The 22,622-nt window shown below is 36.6% G+C and overlaps 1 protein-coding gene across 3 annotated transcripts in view; it reads left to right on the top strand.

The window, feature by feature from the left end:
• The window catches only part of LOC136348117 (uncharacterized), a 140,139-nt gene that overhangs the window by 107,742 nt on the left and 9,775 nt on the right, over nucleotides 1-22,622 (top strand). For 2 of the 3 annotated variants that reach the window (XM_066298716.1, XM_066298718.1), the window contains exons 3-4: nucleotides 5,235-5,432; nucleotides 5,889-5,930. In XM_066298716.1, the coding sequence (XP_066154813.1) occupies nucleotides 5,235-5,432; nucleotides 5,889-5,930 (240 nt within the window). The remainder of the gene's footprint in view (nucleotides 1-5,234; nucleotides 5,433-5,888; nucleotides 5,931-22,622) is intronic. The other variant, XM_066298717.1, reaches the window with a different exon arrangement.

Here is a 22,622-nt window from a genome sequence, read left to right as displayed (position 1 = left end):
CGTCTTCTAAAATTGCACGAATTAGCACACATTATGGACATTTCATAAAGTACTGTACATCGCATTTTGACCGAACAATTGAACTTGAGATAGCTGTGCGCAAGACGGGTACCTCAGTCACTTACAATTGAACAAAAATAGCACCGTGACCATGTTTCAAGAGAGTGTTTGGCAAAAATTGATAGCAATCAAGACAAGATGTGACAATGCACTAATCCATACTTCCTTCGTCGCAATGGCGAAAAGCAATCAACTTGTGTTAGACAACAAGTGTTAGATTAGGTATTTCTGGGAGTATCCACGTACCTGTAGGTATGATCCAATGACTAATCTAGGACAAGAATTTATATTCACAAAAACGTGCTTTTCCACTCTCCCGTGTAGGGAGGGGGCTCATCTCAGGTACTAAAGGTACGATATTTGGTACGACTGGCATGGTAGCGGGACCTAGGTGACACGGTGTCCTCCTCTTTCCTAGAAATTTGCGCGCGTTTCTCGCTGTTGCTAAGAACACTGCTCAAATCAACAGAAGTGTTTAGTGTATTGTTACATGCTTGAGTACCCTTGTATTTTCTTCCCCCTGTTTGTTTGTAAATCCATTCCAAAATTTGCCACTGCGAAGAGATTAACTTAAAAACTGGGCACTTCTATTGCAATTCTCTCCATTCTCCATTAAGCGATATTTTTTGCTAATAAGAAAAGCGCAAGATAGGCGAGATTCCGTAAGGGATATCATTAACCACAATGTTCCCCTTAAGGCCTAAATTGCCGGAAATTAATGCAAGTTATAAGGAAGGGGAATTATGGTAATATCAAACTGAACTAATAGCTCAAACTTTTCACATCATACTCCTGCTTATATTACTAAGAAATATAATTTGTAACGGTGATAAAATTTTCTTTTTATAAATAAGGGCGACATGTAGAAGAAAGGAAGAAATAGTGATGATATATATTTAACCAACGAGTGTATTAAAGACGACGATTATTAGCGCAGAGAAATTACCGCATTTGTGACCATCACTTGATGTTCGCCCACTTCGAAAGTGACATTTACCAGAGTCACTCTATGGCCGGATAAATATCGAATGTTATCAATTTCCGCCCGAGAAAAACTTAAGAAAAAGCCTTTCAACATACGTAGTGATAAATATGTAAATTAATCAGCATAACATCAGACTGATTTGCATGCCATGATGTAAAAGGGGGATTATTTCGTTGGGGATTTAAATAAAGCTGGAATCATGGTGAATTATTTTCTGTGATCTCATCGGTATTGTTATGCGTTTTATGGGGAAACAAAACGTTGCTGCAGGTGAATTTCCATTCCATTTCCATTACCCTAGTTTTGAAATATAGTTAATGAAAAAAATTACACGAGCTTCTCCCAGAATAAGTGCTCAACTCTAAATATGTTATTCATCCTTAATCTACCCAAAGTAGCATCAACATTTCAACATAATGATAAACGAAATCATGAAATTTCTAATTAGTCAGTTTTCGAAGTGCACATTAAACTATTACAGTTCATTGTCTCCGCTTGAGGGACGCCTTTCTCTTGTCAAACCGAATCAACAATTCTTCAGGCATGATAATTTATATAAACAACAAAGCGAAACAAAAGAGGGAACTTTAATTCGCAAAGCTCCAAACGAGTTTTCTTGTTGCTTCTCCAGAGATAGGAGTAGTTGTTTTATTGTTTAGGCAATTAAAAGTACGATCCTCCAAGTTTTTGCTGACAGCACAGAGAATGAACACGTATCCAAACATAGTTTCAACAGAGTTTTACAAAGCATTTGTTCATCGAGTGGTTATTAAAAATTAATTTAACAGAGATCCAATTCGGTTCCATCAAGGTCCTTGTTAACCCAAATTAAAACCGAGAAGTGCTTCCAAACTTTAAAAACAAAGACGCAATTTGAAAAACTCCGAATTGTTACTCTTCTTCTACTTAACCTAAAAAGCTAAAACTAATTAAAAGCCATTTTCTCTGAGTCTCTACTCCGCGCTCTATAACTAAATCCGCACTAGTTTGGATGCACTTTAATTAAAACGATAGTTTGCCGAAACAAAGTAAAAGTTTGCTCTGTATATAGAGAAACTAGTTAGGAGTTTTCGAAAACAAGTGCTTTTGATTATGCTCAATGGAATGGTTATATTCTGAGGTGCTCCTGTAATAATTGGCGAAGTTCGTCTAGAACAACGGAAATGAGAAAAAACTCATGACATGTCCATAATATTTTTGAGCAACAGCATGAGACGGTTATGTAATATGTTGCTAGAAAGGACTGCTCACGAACACACGGGTGGCCAAAAGGGAAATACATTTATTTGGATCAGGCCAGAAAATATGTCCATGTTAGCGAAAATATTTTATGAAGCCTGGAGAACATGTGCAGACCAGAGACCAGAAATAATTTAATACGTCCAATGTTATTGCAATGTTTACGGCCGGCTTGTCCTAAAATGAATTTCCTGTGAGAATATGAAATATGGATTATAATCTTTTTTTAGGTATCAAAATATCGAGTTTAATTGTAAATCTATCAGAAGGGCTTAATGCGTACAAAAATCTCATTACCGAACGAGTTTGATATTTCATTTTTTAGCCAGAAACATATTCCATTCATCCAGCACCTTCTTTTTCATAAACAGCTCGCCTGTCAATTTATATTGTTCCCGGCTTAGACCTGTTGCGATTATTATTAGAAACATTCCTCATCTGCCTGTCAAATCTCCACCGTTCATCAAATAAATGGATCTGAGGCTTACCGTTGGGGTTTTAATGGCCAACCCATTTTTCACGTGACTAAATCGGCCCGAAGAGGACTCTCAGAGGAGCACAACAAATTCGAATCATGAAACGTTTATTTAGATTTTTTTTTTCTTTTTAGTGCCACGTTTTTGTCTACAAACTAATTGTTATTGTGGTTACTTTAATCAGTTGCGTGATATGTGATAAGTTTCGTAGACCATTGGGATCAACTCTTACATTCCGCTGAACCGATGCCTCCTAAGAAATCATTTTGAATGCGGCTCAAGACCCAACAATCCCTCTTTGCTTGAGTAAGTTTCAAGTAAAATATATACATTTTCATGGATTTTACAGTTCTTTGATAATGGTTACTTGGTAACGATGCAAGCGGCCCTTAAATTGTGGGGCCATTGTTAAGGCGTGGTGGTGTTTAATTGACCTATAAATCTTTCTGTTTTTAATGTAGTTTTGATGTATTTTAATTATCTTTTTTGGAGGTCTAGAGGTTTTGTTAATGTGAAATTTCTTAATTTCACGAGAAATTTACATATATATATATATATATGACATTTCTTGCGTATTCATTTTCCTTTTGTGATTTCGTCGTTGCCCTTTTGACCCCAATGCGCTTCCTGTTCTAAAAACTGTTGTAATTCCTTGTCGGTCTGAAATACCTTCTACGTATAATAGAAAACGGGTTGTTCACCACGCATAGCGAGAAGAAAAACTTTCTAAGATTTAAATGTTTTCGCCATGACTATTTCCATCGGGAAAATACTTGTTTTAATGCGCAAATTGCTTTATTCTCTTTTAAATAATTTAAAACTTAGTTGGAGAAATTTCATCAATTTATGAACGTTTCGCATGATTTTATGGTTCAACGTAACATCGCAGTCAACAGTTGAGGTTTATTTAAATGCAATTTTTCGTATTTTAATTTGTACGGTTTGCATTTTGCCAAATCTATCAAAATGAGCTTTGAATAAATTCAAGCACGGGCAGTTGTATTCATTTGAACCAGAACTGTCGAAAATGATTATTGTGCACTGAAACCCTAAAATTAATTTGAAATGTGCATAAATTGACTAAATTGATCAAGTTAACATCCCAATGAGATAAAACGGCAAAAATGCCGTTTTAAGCGTTCCAATACTATCGAATCTAGAAGACTTACCAGGACCGATGAAAAGAATGCGAAATTCGTCTGATTCCGTCAAATCGATCGAACTGACTTTCGTATCATTTCAAATACATTAAATCAGTCCCGTCGAATCAGCCTTTAGGAATTGTGGTATGACTAGTGGCGAAAATTGTCACTCCTCAACGATTACAACGAGGAATTTTACATATACTTTACCAGTCACGATTCTTACATTCGAGTTCTCTCATTTTGTCGTTTTCCTAATAACTTTTTTTAGGCTGTGTAAACGGTGACAGAACTGTCACTGAAACCTTAACAAGGGTTACCGTCGGACCCCTTAATGAAGGGTGAATTCTGAATTAGCTTTAATCGAGCATCATTGCCAAACACAATTAAAAAAAAAGAAGGTTATGATCGAGAACGATGCTTTGCCAAAAAGCCATGAGGCAATATAGAATCAGTACAGTCTACTTACAAGTCCTGAATGAAAATTATGAACTAACTTCACGACACCTTTGAGACTATACATAAATCTCAAAAAATTGATCACAAAAAGCTCGTTATTTCATTTCCAATATTGGCCCAATTCGTTCCCAATATTGTCATTCATTACCGATAGATTTATGATGCACATTTCCCCTTTTTCGTGCGAAATTTCTTCCATTCTCCAGTTGACAAGTTACAATTTTATACTTACGGATAAATCTGGAAGCTTTCCTTCCGATGGTTTTTACATATTTATAGGCTGTCAATGTTTCCCCGACATATACAGGAAAGATTGAAAGCCAAATATAGAACGTAGGCGCTTATAGCTGATTCCAATTTGCCTTTGGCGGAAGTTGCTCGCTCGAAGGCGCTAGCACGAGCATAAGTTCAATTTGGAACGTAATTGCAATTTGGGATTGTTTGATTGCACGTTGTATCAGAAATTGGAAACTTTTCTTTGTTGGATAAATCTGGAAAGGAGGCGACTTGTAAGATTAAACGAAAAGAAACATCCTTTGTGTCCATCTACGTGTTGGAACGTTAATTGAATTAAAACTTATTATTACCACAAATAACGATCACTAATTGCACGATTTTATCTAAATATCCAAAACTTTCAGGTATTTCAAAGCCCGTAGAGTGCCATTGTAAGAAGAGGCCACTAATTCCCAATGGAGATAATGCTATTGTTTGGGAATCGTGCGGGTCTTGTCTCTATGATATATTGTGGGAAATTGCAGAGCTTTCTGTATTTATTTCCGACCATTTTATAATAGGAGAATCGTTGTCATGAAATTTAATTATTAATAACCAAGAAACTGTAGAATCACAAGCATCTATGTTATTTTTCAGATTACGAATGCCTCGATGCAATATCAAGATATCTCCGGACCGCCCGACTCCCACGAGGCGATGAACAATAGAGAATTCAACCAAAACAACAGAGAAAAGAGGAGTTTCGAATTTCTAGTTGGATTAATTAATAACAACTCGAAATATGAAGTTATTAGATCGGATCCCGAGCTGAGTGTCGGAAAGGGAATATTGAGGGTAAGCTTTTATACCTAGAATTATCATTAATCATATTACTATCTGGAAGTTGCTGTCGGTTCATGGAAATTATTGATAGTTTAAGCTGGGGAAGGTACTGTACAAGTGTTGAACACTACGGCGTTTCGAGAGATGAAAGGAATTGTTACGGGAGTGATAAGTACATGATTCTTTAGTCTGTAATTTCCACTGCAGAGTATCCGTTCCTGGAGTTCACCCGTAAAACCTACGAGGTCGCTTAGACTGGGGTAAAGTTACGAAATTTGCAGTTCAAAATTTTTAATTTTCCGTTGACTTTCGAAATTAATTCAAATTTTGGAAAAACGTTTTTATTTTTTCCTCAGCTTATTTCTCAAGATAATTTAAAACGATGATGAAAATGACAATTTTGATTTTTTTTTTGTAATTGCCATCTTGCATGTTCACATTTTTCAATTCTGCTTTTTTTCACTTGAGAAAGGCCACAACCAGCTCAAATTTATGGAAATGTTACTGGCGGTAAATAAAATACTTCCTCGAAATGGCACTAAATTGAGTTCTTCATAAGGTTCGAGATAATTCTTATACTTTGATAAGATATATATCAAAATAAATGAATTCGTCTCGTCAGGCAGCAAGAAGAAAACGTGTCTCTGACAAACTATTGAAAAAATATAAATATCGCCCGTTTAAAATTCATAACACGTATTTTCGAGTTTTTAGGGATTTTTCGGAACGCAAAAATGGTTTCGCAAATCTCTGGGCATCAGGAAGATTTAGTTCGGTTTATGATATACTCGATATTAAACACGCGTTTTTCTTCCCTTAACAAGACCTTTTGGAATTTTCCCAAATAGATCTTTAAACTTTCTGTGGAAATATAATTAAAAGTAATTACTGTGCTTATGACGTCGTGGGACACTTCAAATTTCAGGATTATAATCTTCCGCATTAAACTCCCTTTGTAAACTAGTTCCCTTCTAATGCCCATAATTTTACACTCATAAAACACTTTTTTATGTACTTAAATTTTGAATGTGGTGCAATAAAATTCGATCCTTTTGGAGTAAGTATTCCTACATTGGTCGGATGTAAGAGAAACCTGCAACGGTAACAGTAAACGAAAAATTTATGTACACTTGTATAATTCAAATTTCAAAATAACTGGAGTGTTAATGGATCCTTCGACAAACGAAACCACGAAAGCAACAATTTGGTTTACGAAAGTGGACTGAATTAAATTTAACTTATTTTAATAGTGACAAGAATTGTTGGTCTCTATGTGAAGCGGCAGTTTGCTTAGTTGGGAGAATTACGAACTGTTTTCGGTCACACGTGCGGAGCCGACACCGTTCCCAGAAGAGGAGAAAAAAAGGCCAAAAGTATTTCATTCATTCCGAAGTGCTGAACCCCAGAAGCTCCAACCAGGGACGCCCCACCACCAAGAGCCCTTGCGGACTACGACTGCGCCGGACGTCATAAATCGCGGCCATCTGGCGGACGCCTCTACGAGCCGTTTTTTTGGGAATATCGCAGATCGCGGCAACAGTCCCACTTAGAAAGCTTTTTTTGATAAGTAACGTATTTCCCAGCAATAATGAACCCTTGAATATGGCCTGATGGGCACTGTGATCTGGTAACTAGATGGTATTCTTAGAATAAGTGTCGATATACATGGGCGTAACTTAAGGGATAAAAGTACAAGTAAATTAACTAAACAAACTACACCAAAACCATTAACCTGAAGTCCTTAACATAGAGAAATGGAAAGAAATCTGTCCCATTAGGGGCGCAGCATCTAATGGGACAAAATTCACCCCCACTCTTATTTACATAAATATTATGATCTTTTAACTTCATACTCGATATACAAGGTGTTGAAGATTCATTTATCTAATTTGGTATCCAGCTCCCACAGCTCATATAGTAGTTGCTTCGAATTTAGACGTGAGATTATTTGTTCATGTTTGCTGTAGTACAGAAAATAATATTTTTTATGGGTCAAATACCAGTTTATCCTCTCCGATTTTTTTACGCGCCACTGATGACTTTTTCCGTAAACTTGAATTCTGTACTCAATCTAGAAACCTTTTCGTCTTCCTCATTTTACGATTTTGCTGCCATCGTTTTAGATTTGCCAACATATATGACAAAACACCTGGTTTTTATTACATTATTTTTTAGGGTTCGCTGTCAGAAAACCTGAGGAGGCCTATTCTTGAGATAACATTCAGGAGCTTCTGCATTTACATGATGACAAAGTGCCGCGCGTGCGCAATTTTTACGTTTTTCATAAAAATTTAAAAAATTGAAGTTTCTTACATTAAGAACAAATTTAATTTTTACAAAGAGTTAATCAGTGGCTGATAAAGAGAAAGTTTTACAAGTTTTCAGTTGTTCCTAATCTCCTCCGTATCTCCTCATTCGTGAAGAGTTGTCTCAACTTCGTGAAGATCCTTGTGAATTTCTCTTATTAGCTTTTATGTGATATTAAAATTATCACACTTCCAGGAAAATTTTCACGATTTCCGTAAAGTTTCAGAGTTCCAGAGAATTTTCACTGTTCATCCAAAAAGAAAACAACAGTAAGTATTTGTTTCATTTTGCGGCTGACCTCGCCATGCCTCAGGAAGATTTTATGAACTCAAATTATTCATGGTTTCTCGGGATTTTTTGTCAAGTTCTAAAAAGGTTTTGTGCTTCTTTACGAACGAATTGTTCAATTTTAACGAGTAATAAAGTTGCAAAAAAATGTTTTAAACTGCCTAGTGAGAGTTTTAGGACTTACTAGTGCTGATATGGTTTCAATTTATTATCGGAAGTCTCTAAAAATGTTTTCCGTTTGACGGATGATTTTTTTTATTTTTCCAAAACGAAATAAATATTTTGAAAAATTTAATTTCTTTTTTATTTTCAATAATATGCAAATACACGATGTTCGTTTTTTACAACTGAATCGTGGCGCCCATAAGGAAGGTTGAAGAGCGTTGTCAAATTGCTCCGAAAGTCATGGCAATTTTTCTAGTTTTGAAATTCCACGTACCTAGACTCCGAATTCCGCGACATTTCCCCAATCGTTCGCGTATACCTTCATGGTCACCTCACGGTCGCGCTCCACAAACGGACACCCCGTATATATTCCCCATTACCTAGCACGTTGGTAACTATGAAAGACCAACTATTTAATCTCGCATTTCGAATATTAAAAATCTAGAATTTTTTGCAAATAAAACGAGAAATTACATTTCTGATTCTCAAAAGGTATTGAAAGCGCCACCACGAATCAGCCGTAAAGAAGCAGATTTAAACTTCCTTCGGAGGAATCCGGTTGCCTGAAAATGTTCGAGGCTTTTATCGGGACGTTTTCCTCGTTGCGCTATTCAGTCAAGAATGAATAAAACCGCGTTCCGTTTAATAGATTCCCGAAAACATTAAAATTCGAAATCGAAAAGAAACCAATCTGTCGGAACAGATAAATAAAACCGATGGCGCAGCGTTTTATTCCGTCCGCAATCTAAGTTTTCCGAACGGACCGATTAACCAATTAATTGGGGAAGGAAGATGGAAATCCGAAAGCACGAAGAGTGATTGGACAATAAATTCACCCAAGATTTAACGTATTTCTATAACGAACGGGGATTTTAAATGTTGATTTGGACGCTGCTGGTCGTGAATTAATGCCGCCAATTACCGGGGGATCCGGACTTTCGATCTTTCTCTTTAGCATCAATCATAACTTCAAGCACTCTTCCTTGAGGCGGCTAAAACGCCGATTCCCGACGTTTCAATTGCTCTTTCAGAAATATTCTCAAACAACGTTACAGTGCTTTGTGTCGAATAGTGAGGCTAGAACTACCAAATATGTAAATACGCTGAGCTTCGAAAAAAAAACGACTCACGTGATTTCTTTGTCAAATTCGAAGCTCTATAACTTTTGTTTCAGCTATTCGACTTCAATAATTTTTTTGGTGCTTTATAGCCTGACTCGTTGGCTACTGCAAGAAACGGATTTTGTTTCTTTCCTCGTGGAAGTTAATGGGAAAGTCCAGATTTATGTTCTTGATCATTTTTTGAATCATTCTGTGCACGAATGAAGCACATGCGTTGTAAAAATCTTTAAACGTCATTAGAAAGTGCCCTTTTTGGCAAACATTTTGTTTTTCAATTTTTTGTTCTACTTTTAATATCGTCGAAATTACAGCGTTTTTACTGGAACCCTGCGTTTAGCAGAGTCCATTCCTACTTACGAGCCCTAACAACTGTATGTTGGAACAAGCAGTACCTCCTCTTTTCCAAATTTTTTATAATTTCATTTCCTTAAAATGGATTCGACTAAATAGGAATGCTTCATCGATAGATTTAGATTATCTTAACTTCGAAATTGCAAATATTTCATTGGCTAATGTTTGTTTAAACACTTACTTGTCAGAGAACCCTGACAACTAAATAGTGGAACACGCATTATTTATGTCGGTTTTTAAAAGTTTTACTATACGTGTCTGTTTAGAATTTCTGTCAAAGAGAAGATAATACAAAACAAGTTAGTCACGGGCATTTTTACCACGGCAAAACTACTTCAATTGTCAGAATCAGAAATAATAAGGGTTGTTGGCAAATTTAATCGTAATAATAATGGTACGCAGAAGAGCTGCTGATACGAAAGTGAGGAAAATTGTAATTGCTCGAGGAGGTGGAACAATGCGTGAGTTAGCAAAAGAATTGTCTCCTCAACAACGAGCGTGTTCAATATAATTAAGAAAAATGGAGAAGCCGGAAATATTAATATACGTGGAGAGAGTCGATCTCGAGTCGATCAAAAGTTGTTTCCGAAAGAAATTCGAGACATTAGATCAAAATATGTAAGTCAGGTAGAAGAAACACTTTGCGAGAAATCGCTGCAAGTTCGAATAACGAATGTGGTTTAAATGTTTCCAGAAAATGTTACCAAAAATATATCCACAATGGCGATTTAAGTTTTTACGAGGTACGTTTCGCAACTATTCTGAACTAATTTATTTAAAGGCCAAATAAAAACCATTATTGATGGCCACTCAAACTAACCGTTTCATTCGGGCGAAATCAAAACTGTTATGGACAAACAACGATTGGAGCAAAATGATATACAGCGACGAAAGCTAATTTGATGCTTCTGTGGGAGATTACCGAAAGCGTGCGATTCGAAATAAAAATAAAGCTTTTCGTAAGGATTAAAATTTCGGGAAGATCTCACGGGGTGAGGTGGCATGTCCGCCAGAGGAGGGAGAAAATTACACTTTAATGAAGACACAGTTAACGCAACTAAATAACAAAACATTCACGAACGTGTCTCGTTACCAAGCGCAGCAAAACTGAATCCGACCGAACGCTTCATCTTTCAGCAAGGTGGTGTCCCCTATCACAGTGCAAAAGCAACAAAAAGTGGTTTGACGAAAATAATGTTAGTGTCTTGTCACATCCCCCCAGAAGCCCGGATCTTAACTCAATTGAAACTCTGGTGTAAAATGAACCGACAACTCAGAAATGACCCTCAGAGAACGTTACCTCAATTCCGTTCAAAACTGCAAGAAATGCGCGATAGTTTTACACCTGAGTTATGCGAGACAAAGAGCGATTCAATTAAACATATCCATCAAAATAGTTATAATTTGTAAGTAAAAATTCTTCACGATTATCAGTTTGAAGGGGGTTAATACCTGTTTGAATCCATGTGACATAATAAATATATTTAATTTTCACTAAAAAAGATTTTTTCGTAGAATGACTGCTTGTTCCAACTTACAGTTGTTAGCGCTCGTACAACGATACCGAACGCAATTAAGGTATGAAAAAAACAATTGCATTCATACTTGACGTTTGACATTGTGCGATAGAAGTTCTTATCACAAATTGTAGAGCTCTTTAAAAGCATGAACAAACTGAAAGTGCAGCTCGAAGGGCGGTTTCTGGTCGCCCCTCGAAAAGCAACATGCCGAGACGATCGCTTTGTGAGGCTACAGGTTTTACGCAATCGATTTAGCACTCAAGTGGAGTCGCAACAAAACCTCCAACAAGTTCAAGGTACCACAGTTAGCAAACAAACGGTTTGTAGACGACTGCAGGAAATAAATCTTAAAGCAAGAAGGCCGGCAAAGGGCCCTAAATTACCTTCAGAGTATCGCAAACTTCGTTGTAACCTATAGACAATGGAACATCCAAGCACGGTCCCTTATTATTCATGGATAAATCCGGGTTTTGTTTCGATATGGTATATGGCCGAAAGTGAGTGTCGTGAAGATTGGACGAAAGATTCAGAGTTGTTTATAGAACGGCAGAATTTTAAAGGAGGTTCAGTCACGGTCTAGATTGGAATTTCGATGAACGAACGTACACCGCTTCATGTTACCTCTCTTACGCAATCAATGACAGCGCCAATCTGCACTGTCGACATCTCACGGCAGTATGTGCAACCGTATGCGGAATTAGCTGCACCCAATTTTATCCTAATGCGTGATTATGTCTTACCACATGTAGCAGCAATCGTTTGAAACTTCATAGAAACTTCTGGCACCAACACACTGGAATCCGAGCAAATCCAGATATGTACCCAATTGATCATCTATGGAACGAATTAAGGCGCAGGGAGCGTGTTTCCGCGATAGGCCTCCAGCAACTCTGAAATAAATGCGTATTAGTTGAAAAATGGAACAACACACCAGACAAGTCGCACTAAATTTAATTTCCAGTATGCCATGTGGATTAGAATCTCTGAAGAGCTGCTAGAGGTAGCCATACCCGCTACTGAGTTTATTTAATTTGGGGATTTTGCCTTGTTTACAACACAAATTTTCAATAAATATGTTGAACTAGTGCTTTTGTATTGACGATACACTAATTTGGATTGAATTTTTTGCCGAATGCACGGCTCCAGTAAATATGCTCTAGTTTCGGCAATGTTACAAGTAAAACAATGAATTGAAAAACGAAATGTTTGCTAAAAAGGGCACTTTCCAATAACGTTTAAAGATTTTTAACACAATTGCTGCATCCGTGCAGAGAGCGATTCAGAAAATGATAAGGAACATAAATCTGGACTTTTCCATTAACTTCCATGAAGAAAGAAGCAAACTCGGTTTCTTCCAATTACATCAGTCGCCAAAGGGCTAGGCTATAAAGCGTGGAAAAAATGATTGAATTCGAATAACTGGTATAAAAGTTATAAAGCTCCGAATTTGACAAAAAATCGGGTTAGCCCCTTTTTTTGTAATTCAATGTAGGGGAAGCTGAAAATTTGTAAATCTAATGAGTATAGAGTTCCAGCTTCGGAGTTTAATTATAAATTATCTTCTCGTCGTCCTACATTTACACTTGTAAAATGGAAAAATTAACAATTAATATTTATCAAAGCCACCATTATTTGCAAATGTTCCGTTTCCTCTAAATGACTGTAATTATGTTGCTAGAAAAAACTGCTAAATTCCGAAATACATGTTCTAAAGAAATATCGTGGCACGATAATGGAGGAAAATAGGCATATCTCTAATCTGAAAATGTATTTTCGCTATAAAAATTTCCCGCGGACTCATAAAAAAAATAGCTCCTGCTTCATTTGTATGTAAACTGCTCATAAATATAATTAGTGGGTGCAGATTTTCCTGCTGTTTTAATTCTTTTTAAGTAACCTTAATACCTTATCAGCACGTCAGATAATATTTTACAGGAATAACTAAAAAATTGAATAAATCCCCTAAAGTCGAATCGTCTCGTTACAAGCAGCATGGCAGGTAAAAATGGAAATCTCCATTTTATTCGAACCGGGAGCCAACCCGTGAATATGAATATTCATTATTTCTTTGTCAGGGCTGTCAGGGCCCAAAATAAAATTTTTAAAAGAGGATCCGGAGGCGCTAAGAAACGAAAAAGGCGTGACGTGAATCATAAGCAGTTTGCTAAACGAGATGTTTGTTGTATCTTCTGATGCTTTCCAGCTCCTTCAGAATAAATTACGGAGAAAAGTTGACGTAATTTATGATCTCAAAGCAGCCTAAATGCCTAAATTAAAAGGCAACAAGAAACAACCTTTTTTAAGGTTAAAAAGAAGACAAAATTTTAATCAGCTTTCCTTCGACAAGTCAACAACATAGAAAAATGTAATATCAGAAAAGCTTATCAATAATGAGGAGATAGAGAAGCTACGCCCCATTGTACGAGTATTTTGCCCCCAAAGCTTAATTTTCAAAGTAATTTCACCCTTGTTTGTTTTATGAATTCCCAGATAAACAGCTTTTGTTTTCATTGTTAATGAGGACAAAACTATCCGGCAAGGGAGTTATTACATGACTGGAATTTTGTCATAGGAAGCTGAGTTGAAAGAACGAGCCAGACATAATGGCATTTAATGATTAATAAATGAGAATTTTGAAAGAAAATTAAGTAGATGACATAAAACGACCTAAATAAGGAGCCTTTTAAGAACAATGTTTCTTTATATAAGTATTTCCTGCAGGAATTTAATAGTTTCGTTAAAAGATACTGATCCCAAAGCTAACAAATAAAAAAAGGCGGATGCCTCAAAAGGTCTAAAGTATAAAGGCAAAAATTGACAAGAGACTTTGCCCTTTTATGTTCCAAATCTCTCCTTCGTTTATTATGTATAAATCGATTTCCATGTTTTTCTTCCTGCAAAAGCGTTTCATTTTCACGACACCGAAGATGAGTGGAATCGTTTTAGGAAGTGTGTATCTAATACCAGAGAAAAATGACAAGCATTATTTCAAAGGTGCTAAAGTTTGATACTAAATCGAGCGTAGAAATGTTTGGTTTGCACTTTGCGTTTGAAAGTATTTCTGCTTTATTTATGGCACATATAAAAATAAGATATGTAAAGATATATTTTTATAGCTGTCTTGTAATAGTAAATAATAAGAAAAGAGCGGCTTAGTAGATCACTTTGGCGCAACTCCAAAGAGCTCAAATTCGAGAATTCGGTTTTCCTCCTATTAAAAATATTTTCTGTGAGATGCAATAAAAAATAATCATGTCCCCCTCTTTGATTCATTATCAGGTTGTAACAATAGATAATGACGCAAAATAAAAAAGGAAAATAAAACTTATATATAAAAGTAATCAGTACAACAGCAATAAAAAATTAGTCAACACAAATTTGGAATCATAACCATATGATGAGGGTCAATGCCCATAGACGTACTCTGACACGGAGATCTATGGCGACTTTTGGGCTTTCTATAGCGTCGAAGTGTAGCACCTAGACGAATGGCCGATGGGTCCTTCGTTGGATCGCTAGAATTATGCCAACTTAGCGGTACGTAAATTATAGCTAAATTCGACGTCCGACAAAGGGAATTATTGGAAGTCTTGTACATAAACTTAGCCCCATCTGCGGATGATGGATGCTGAACTCTAGGCATTCCGGGCATTACCAAAGAGATGGTGGTGTCCATGGGCGTACCGTGAGGACTACACATACGCTAAACGACTTCAAATTAATGCGAGGCTCGGCTGATAAATTTTACACACTAATGAGTTACACGGAAATACGTACTATCGAGTTGCGCTTGATTTCAAATCACAGTTAGAGTTCTCCTCTATAAATCTGCGAAATTGCTTTGAAATTCATTTACCGATTAATTTTTTATCGCCGTTAATATAAAGTGCAGGATGGCTGACATGTCAATGCGGTTAAAGCAGCGAGCGGTCATCGAATTTTTAACAGCTGAAAATGTTAATCCTACAGATATTTTTCGTCGTTCGAAAGCGGTTTACGATGATGACTATGTTGATAGAAATGTTCTGAATAGGTAGGTATTGAAATTTCGCGAATATGATTCTGATAAAGCGACAATTATGGATGCACCTCGAATTAAATGGACGGTTTCTGTAAAAAAAACGACAAACATCGAAAATAGTTAGAAGAGTTGATTGAAGGTGACCGGCGAGTGACCCAATAGCAGATTTCCTTCCATTTAAGAATATCTAAAGGAGGAGTAGATGAAGAGGAAGTGGGTCGTTGTATTCTTCCGGCCCGAGCGTCTCCACCACCTGCGCACTCCGACCGATTTGACACCGTAACACTGTTAACGAGAGATAATACAGAAGCAAATCCAAAATTAGTTTCACAGCTTTTCTAGAATACTCTAGAGGCATTTTCCTGTAATTAAAAAATGTTTAAAAAAATTTCCTAGATGCATTTCCCCCCTTAAGTGATCTTTTTTTTCGCTGGCCAGTACACGACTGATCTAGTTTTAGCTGTGGACACTACGCAATTCAGCAACAACCCTTGCTGGCACGTGAGGCGTTATTCTCAAAAAACAAAAACAATAACGGCAATAGTCAACAAATGAATCAAATGAAAAGATAGAAAATTTGAACAAAAAACCTGAATACAATTCAAAGTGAAAAAGAAAAATGTCGGACGTTCGTCCGGGTACCGCATTCGCTAATGGTTTTAGGTGGTCGCGGTTATGTTCCTCCTGGACAATGAACTCAAGAAATACTGCACCAAATCGTTTACTTAAACAATTGTGATAATGCAATAAACAAAAGATCGACACTTAGCACTGATTTAACGATTGAACCCGGGACCTAAGTTACGGAGTCAGAGAAGGTTTACATGAAAAAATGTAGTTCAAAACAAGCTCCGCATACAAACTTCTCAATCCTTTAATACTAACGCTTAGGGTAGGGTGCTCATTTACGCACCTTTTTTAGAAGGCCATAATCGACCCTTAAAGTAACTACCGCCTTAAAGCTCAACGCGAGAATTGGACTATCGTGCCTTGTCGAAATCAACTAAAGTCACGATTCATGGTCCGGCAAGGAACATTGCCGGGAATTCCCCACGTAAACTTTATTACTCAGGGACAACAAAAAATCCTCGTTATGGTTGAAAAGAGTCCGCTCTGCATAGATGCGGCATCGGGGATAAATCATAATTTAAAAAAAAATGTAGGATAAAAGGAACAACAAAAAGTAAAAATGAAAAATTTTTATTCGTTTAAATTTCGAGCTTCACTTGTAATTTTTGGGCGTCGCATCGTGCCAGCACCCAAGATTGTGTTTGGCCGGCTTCAAGTCAAGTTTCATTCTTCGTAGAAACATGCATACGGTTTATTTTATATTTCTGCCACATGCTCACCAATCCATTTCACAAAGTTATAATTAGCATGGAAACTCTACAACTAGGAACACCGAAAGAACAATGGACACACAACTAATCAGTCTTCACTTTCAAGTTAAAACTTTGTCGGGAAAGTTCGAAATAATTTCTTGACATTGCGCTTTACCCAGTTGACAGAACTATCCATTTACAAACTGAACACAACTGAAACCACTGGAGACATTAAATTCCGACCCCTCTATGTTGGAGTTGGTATTATAGGGAGTATGGGATTTGTTAGCGACAGAACTGTTGGTTAATATTGAAATTTAGAAGCAATACATACGATTGTAATTAAATATTTTAATTAATCAAGATTTTCCAATGGAAACGACAGCTTTACCGTGCTGCCGTGACTTCGAAACTGCGACTTGCTCAACGAAATTTCAGAGGTGTTAACGATTACAAACGATGCATATATTTTGCTGAGAATTTTTTTTCAGCGTTTCTAACGACATGCGTGCCTCCCACTTAGTGGATTTTCTTTTCAGAAAAAGTGGTACGCCAGTAGCTTTTCTGAAAAGAAAATTATTCTTGAATTCCTCATCCAATTCCGGAGAATTTGGCTCCTTTGAGATTTTTTTCAGCCAGCCCACCGTTTTCAAGTCAAAAATTTTAAATAGTCTTAATGCCAAATTAATAATTAGAACGTAATGGCACCAACACTTTACTGAAAATTTTGAAAGAAAAAGGAAACGGTTCACCACACTTTTTTAAGAGTAAAGAAAAGTGGTTATTAAGTAAGCATCCATTTATGTAACTATCACGTTATCATTAATACGTGAGCAAACCCGACGTGCGTTAAAATCATAAAAAAATTTTTTATTGGAAATGGTGGTTTGGGCGAAAGATGTTCAAGAAAGACTATTTTTCCTCTCTTGAAGAAGAAACTCAAGAATAATTTTTATCTTCGCAAAAGCCAATAGCGTACTACCTTTTCTGAAAAAAGATTCCCTAAATGGGTTAGGCACGCCACTGGAAAAGATAAAAACTATGTTTGCTAGTAAACCTTTGTGTCGTTAATAGTTGCCAATGCCTCTAAAATTTCGTTAAATAATTACTTTTTGAAGAAATTTAATGTTTTCTATTTGTTAAATTAATTTGAACCCCCTGCGTTTGCCAAAAGAAACCTCACTGGACATTGGTTTTTATAGTAAATCGGCATTATTTTTCGACGCTCAATGCCCGATATTTGTTATAAAACTATCGAACTCTACTGAAGGGAAAAATAGCACAAGATTCACGATTCTTAACCCGAAAATCTATCGGTAACATTTGTTAAGGTTTCCTCGACAAACGAAACCACGAAAGCAACAATTTGGTTTACGAAAGTGGACTGAATTAAATTTAACTTATTTTAATAGTGACAAGAATTGTTGGTCTCTATGTGAAGCGGCAGTTTGCTTAGTTGGGAGAATTACGAACTGTTTTCGGTCACACGTGCGGAGCCGACACCGTTCCCAGAAGAGGAGAAAAAAAGGCCAAAAGTATTTCATTCATTCCGAAGTGCTGAACCCCAGAAGCTCCAACCAGGGACGCCCCACCACCAAGAGCCCTTGCGGACTACGACTGCGCCGGACGTCATAAATCGCGGCCATCTGGCGGACGCCTCTACGAGCCGTTTTTTTGGGAATATCGCAGATCGCAGCAACAGTCCCACTTAGAAAGCTTTTTTTGATAAGAACGTATTTCCCAGCCATAAAGAATCCTTCAATATAGCTTGATGGGCACTGTGGGGTGGCATCCAGCTGGCATTCTTAGAATAAGTGTCGATATACATGGGCGTAACTTAAAGGATAAAAGTATAAGGAAATTAACTAAACAAACTGTCCAAAAACAATAACCTAAAGTCCTCAACAATTGCACACGGCTATTCACCAGAGCGATCTTATGGAACTTGTACCTTATACTATTTTCGTTTAAATTAGGTCCATAAGACCAACTTCGGTGGGTAATATTACCCTCTGATTGGAACATCTTTAAGAGCAATGAAAATTGGTTTTCTTTTGATAAAATAAATTCCCCTTCGAAATTTTGCACTTAAATGGATGGCGGCAATTGCACTTATATCAGAGTTCCATTTCATATTTCCTTGGATTTATTGCAGATGCTAAAGAAGACAAATTTATTACTTCTTCGGCATTAGATTTCGCAACAGAGCATTTAATTTGGACTTCCATACACAAAACAATACTTTAAGCTGGTTTATTGCAGTCTAGATAGAAAGGGGAAATTAACTACGCCGAGTATTGCCCGAAGAAACTTTTTAATAACCGAAAGTTTGTTCAATTCGCAGCTGCATAGTTCCCAAAGTTTTGCCAATTTATTCGACGTCAATTTGAAAGATACAATCTTGCTGACTTAAAAATACGTATTTCCAGTCTCGCTGTTGCTTAACGTATTTTTTGTGTCTCCGATATTTACTTTGAAAACATGTTTATCTTCTTAAAAAGGGGAAATGTTGCGGCTTGAAAGGGGGAAACTTCTGATAAACACATTTATAAACGAAGTTTAGCCGATGCAATTTTGAATATATCGATGTCTCCTTTGACAGATATTCTGGCCTGCAAAAACTGAAAATAAACTAAGAAAAGAGCTCAGAAATTTAAAGCACTTATTAGACATATGACCTCGTCGACCGGTCCGAAATCTCTCTTCCTTTCCTATCGTGGTTACTATAATCTTCCGTATTTTCGACCAGTAAGTCCATCCTTCAATTTAACAATAAAAATCCAAGAAGATCTTTTGATATATCTCTCTATTTGTCTGAAAGGATAAAGTTCTCACCAGGCGAACTGATGCAGTATCGCGAATCCATCCATTTTTCAACAATCCTATTTTCACTAGTTGCCTTCCTAAATAAAACGTCAGGATAGCCTTAAAAGGAAAAGAGATTTATGGACTTTAGGAAAAGCTGTTATTCGTGACAACAAACAGACTTACCATTCAGAATGCATCAAAGAAAATCTTATATACTTACCCGAGGAAGCTGATAGTTAAGGACATCTGTTGTTTTGCAATGAGTCATGTAACATGTTCAGCATACACGTCGTTTTTATTAAATATTTTGGTTTTTCTGGCTTTAAAAACAATAAAATTCACGAGGCAACGAAAAGCATTTTTATAACTTGGTATTGAATCGAATTCGAGCTATTCATCAACTTCACCCAATTTATTTCTCCCAATTGAAACGATATACGATATTGACTTAAAAGCTTTCTTATCTTGCCTCTGGAGAGTTCGGATTTGTAGTATGTTTTTGTTGTCAGTGTTGAGGAATTTGATCTGGTTGGTTGAATAATAGGATTTTATGTGCAAAACCCGTTAAGGTTTATTGTTTTTCGCTTGACATAATATTTATAGAGGCAGAACTTACCTGAGATCTCTTTAAACTACCCATTTCCTCGTTCTCGGATACTTAATGTGTTTTCATCCAAACTGCCATTTCAGGCTGAATAAACAGAGTAGGGTTTCCTTTATAACTCGATCTTATGGAAAGAGTTGGGTTTCAATTCAATGTGGTACAAAAGACGTACAGGAGTTTTTTTTTAAGTACAAATGCCAAAAAATTGACATTTAAGCCAGCATTGGAAAAATCCAAAAACGCGTTCACCATGATATGACGGAGGAAGATCATTGGGGATATGATGAACTCACTACCCTCTACTAAATTCTCCCCGGCCACTCTAAGACGTTCGTTTTCTAACGGCGAGAGCATGGTTGCGACATATTATTGGAAAGCATTTTCAATAAGCTTTTGGGCGGTATCAAAGTTTTTGAAATTCCACCCCCAAATGCATCCGATAACGCCTGAAATGCAAAATGTATCGGCAAGACACCGAGGCGTCGAATTAAATGGTTTTCAACCAGGAATGAGTAATAGACCTGATGGTTAATTCAAAGATTTATTGAAATTACGTTAAAGCGTAAGATTTGCCCGATATTAATAGTATTTTTATAATAAGTGTTTGAAATATTGTACGTTATTTTCACATTATCGATGCACGTAAACAAAATTATCCCTAGGAATTTCACGACCCTCAGTTATAATTCGCTAGTTTAACTCTTCAATAATTTCTAATTGGGTTTTGAACGCTGCAGATTTCAAGTACCCCCATGAAAACAAATCCAAGGGCGCGAGATCGGTAAACCTAGGGGACCATTCTTCTATCGCCCCTTTCCTTTCAATCCAATTTACGGGGTAATTGTTATCCAACCACTATCTAACGGGTAAAACAAAATGTGGCGGTGCTCCATTGTGTTGATATCTTATTGAATTTTCGTCCAGCTGTAATTTGCCATTTTCGTCCTGCCGAATCTCCAGTTAATGAATAATCAATAGTTCCATAGTACTTTCTAAAAGGTCACGTTAGATTTCACCATTGAAATTACCGTCAACAAAAAAAAAGGGTCTATGACAGCGTCACCGAGAATCCCGGCCAAAACATTTAGTTTTTATGAATATTGAGCGTTTCCATCTGTCGTGACGTGAGGGTCTGAATAACTCCACATTCCACATTTTTGTTTATTAAATGATTCAAGTAAAATGTGCAGCCTCCACTGAAGTAGACCTTTGGCAAAAGTCGGGGCTGATTGGTAATCAGAGCACGCATCACGTCGCAATATTCAATTAATCGGTCTGAATCATCTTAATTCAATTACTGATCATGTTAAATTTTACATGGAGGAAATTCATAGAACTTTAGAACTTTTTGTAGCGATGTTGTCGATAGTCCAGTTAAAACGGACATCTGAAGGACAGTAAACGACGGATTTTGTGCAAATTGTCCCAGAACTTCGATTTCAGCAAGCTCGGCTAATGCCCTAGGTTGAATCGTTTTTTTCTCGGTCACCGAACCGATTTCTTGAAATTTTTGTATAATATTAATTTCCCAACGTAGGTAAGATTGATGTTCCTTCCGTAATGTCGGTGGCAAAATATTTCTGTAGCTTGTAAAAAACAACGTTCCTCACCGCCATAAATAAAAACGATTTCAACCCGTTCCGCAATAAATTAAACCAAATATCGATTGAACATTCGCGAGAAGACGCACGAACTGAAACTCAGATAATAAACAGAATTCGACGATTCACTGAGTAGAAAAACAGTCATAAATATCGATAATAGAAAAATACCTAATTTTTTACATTAAGCATCATAATTAATTCTTCGATAATAACGTGCATCGAAAATGTGAATATCGTTGGTAAGCTTGCATGGAAGATAATGGATAATATTTCAAAAATTAATTATAAAAAATTATGAATGCTGAATGGTAAATTGAACGCCTTGATTGAATTCCAATCAAACTTTGAATTAATTATCAGTTCCATTACTTATTTCTGACGGAAAACCGTTTAATTCTACGCCTAGTTGTCTTGCTCATGAATTTTGCATTTTAGGCATTATCAGATACATTCGGAGACGGAATCCCAGAAACTTTAAGACCATTAGAAAACTTATTGAAAATGCTTTCCGACGATATGCCACAACCACGTCCGTGCTATGCAAAATAATGACTTAAGGTGGGCGGGGCGCATTTGGTGGGGGGTAGTGAGTTCTTCATACCTCGAATGATCTTTGATATTATAGTAAACGTATTTATGGATTTTTCCATCACCGGCGCAATTTTCCATATATTTTCGTTAAAACTTTGAAAACCCTACCCTGTATAATAAGCTCAATTCGAATTTGAGCGGAAATAAATTTTGCCGCTTCGCTATCTATAGAACTGCAAAATTAACCGAAGGAAAGCTTTACTGAAAAACCATAATGCAAAATACAACGACAATTGCGTTTAAGAATACCGGGCTAACAGAAAAGCGGGACTTGCGTCGAAACTTAAAAACCATACCAATTCAGCAAACACGGCATGCAATGATGCAACTTCGCTAACTGTATTAAATAAGTAAAAACAAATGCTGAAAATTATATTTAACTATTTCAAACTGCCACAGACGAAGGAATTAAACAGAAATCAATACGATTTTCTGTTAAATTTCCAAACTTCGTCGAACAAAGCTTCAAACAACCGAGAGAACAAGAATTGTGTTGAAGG

This window comes from Euwallacea fornicatus, chromosome 31 (genome assembly GCF_040115645.1).
Source record: "Euwallacea fornicatus isolate EFF26 chromosome 31, ASM4011564v1, whole genome shotgun sequence".
Classification (NCBI taxonomy): Eukaryota; Metazoa; Arthropoda; class Insecta; order Coleoptera; family Curculionidae; genus Euwallacea; species Euwallacea fornicatus.
Note: the sequence above shows the minus strand (reverse complement) of the source record. Positions and strands in the feature narration are given on the sequence as shown.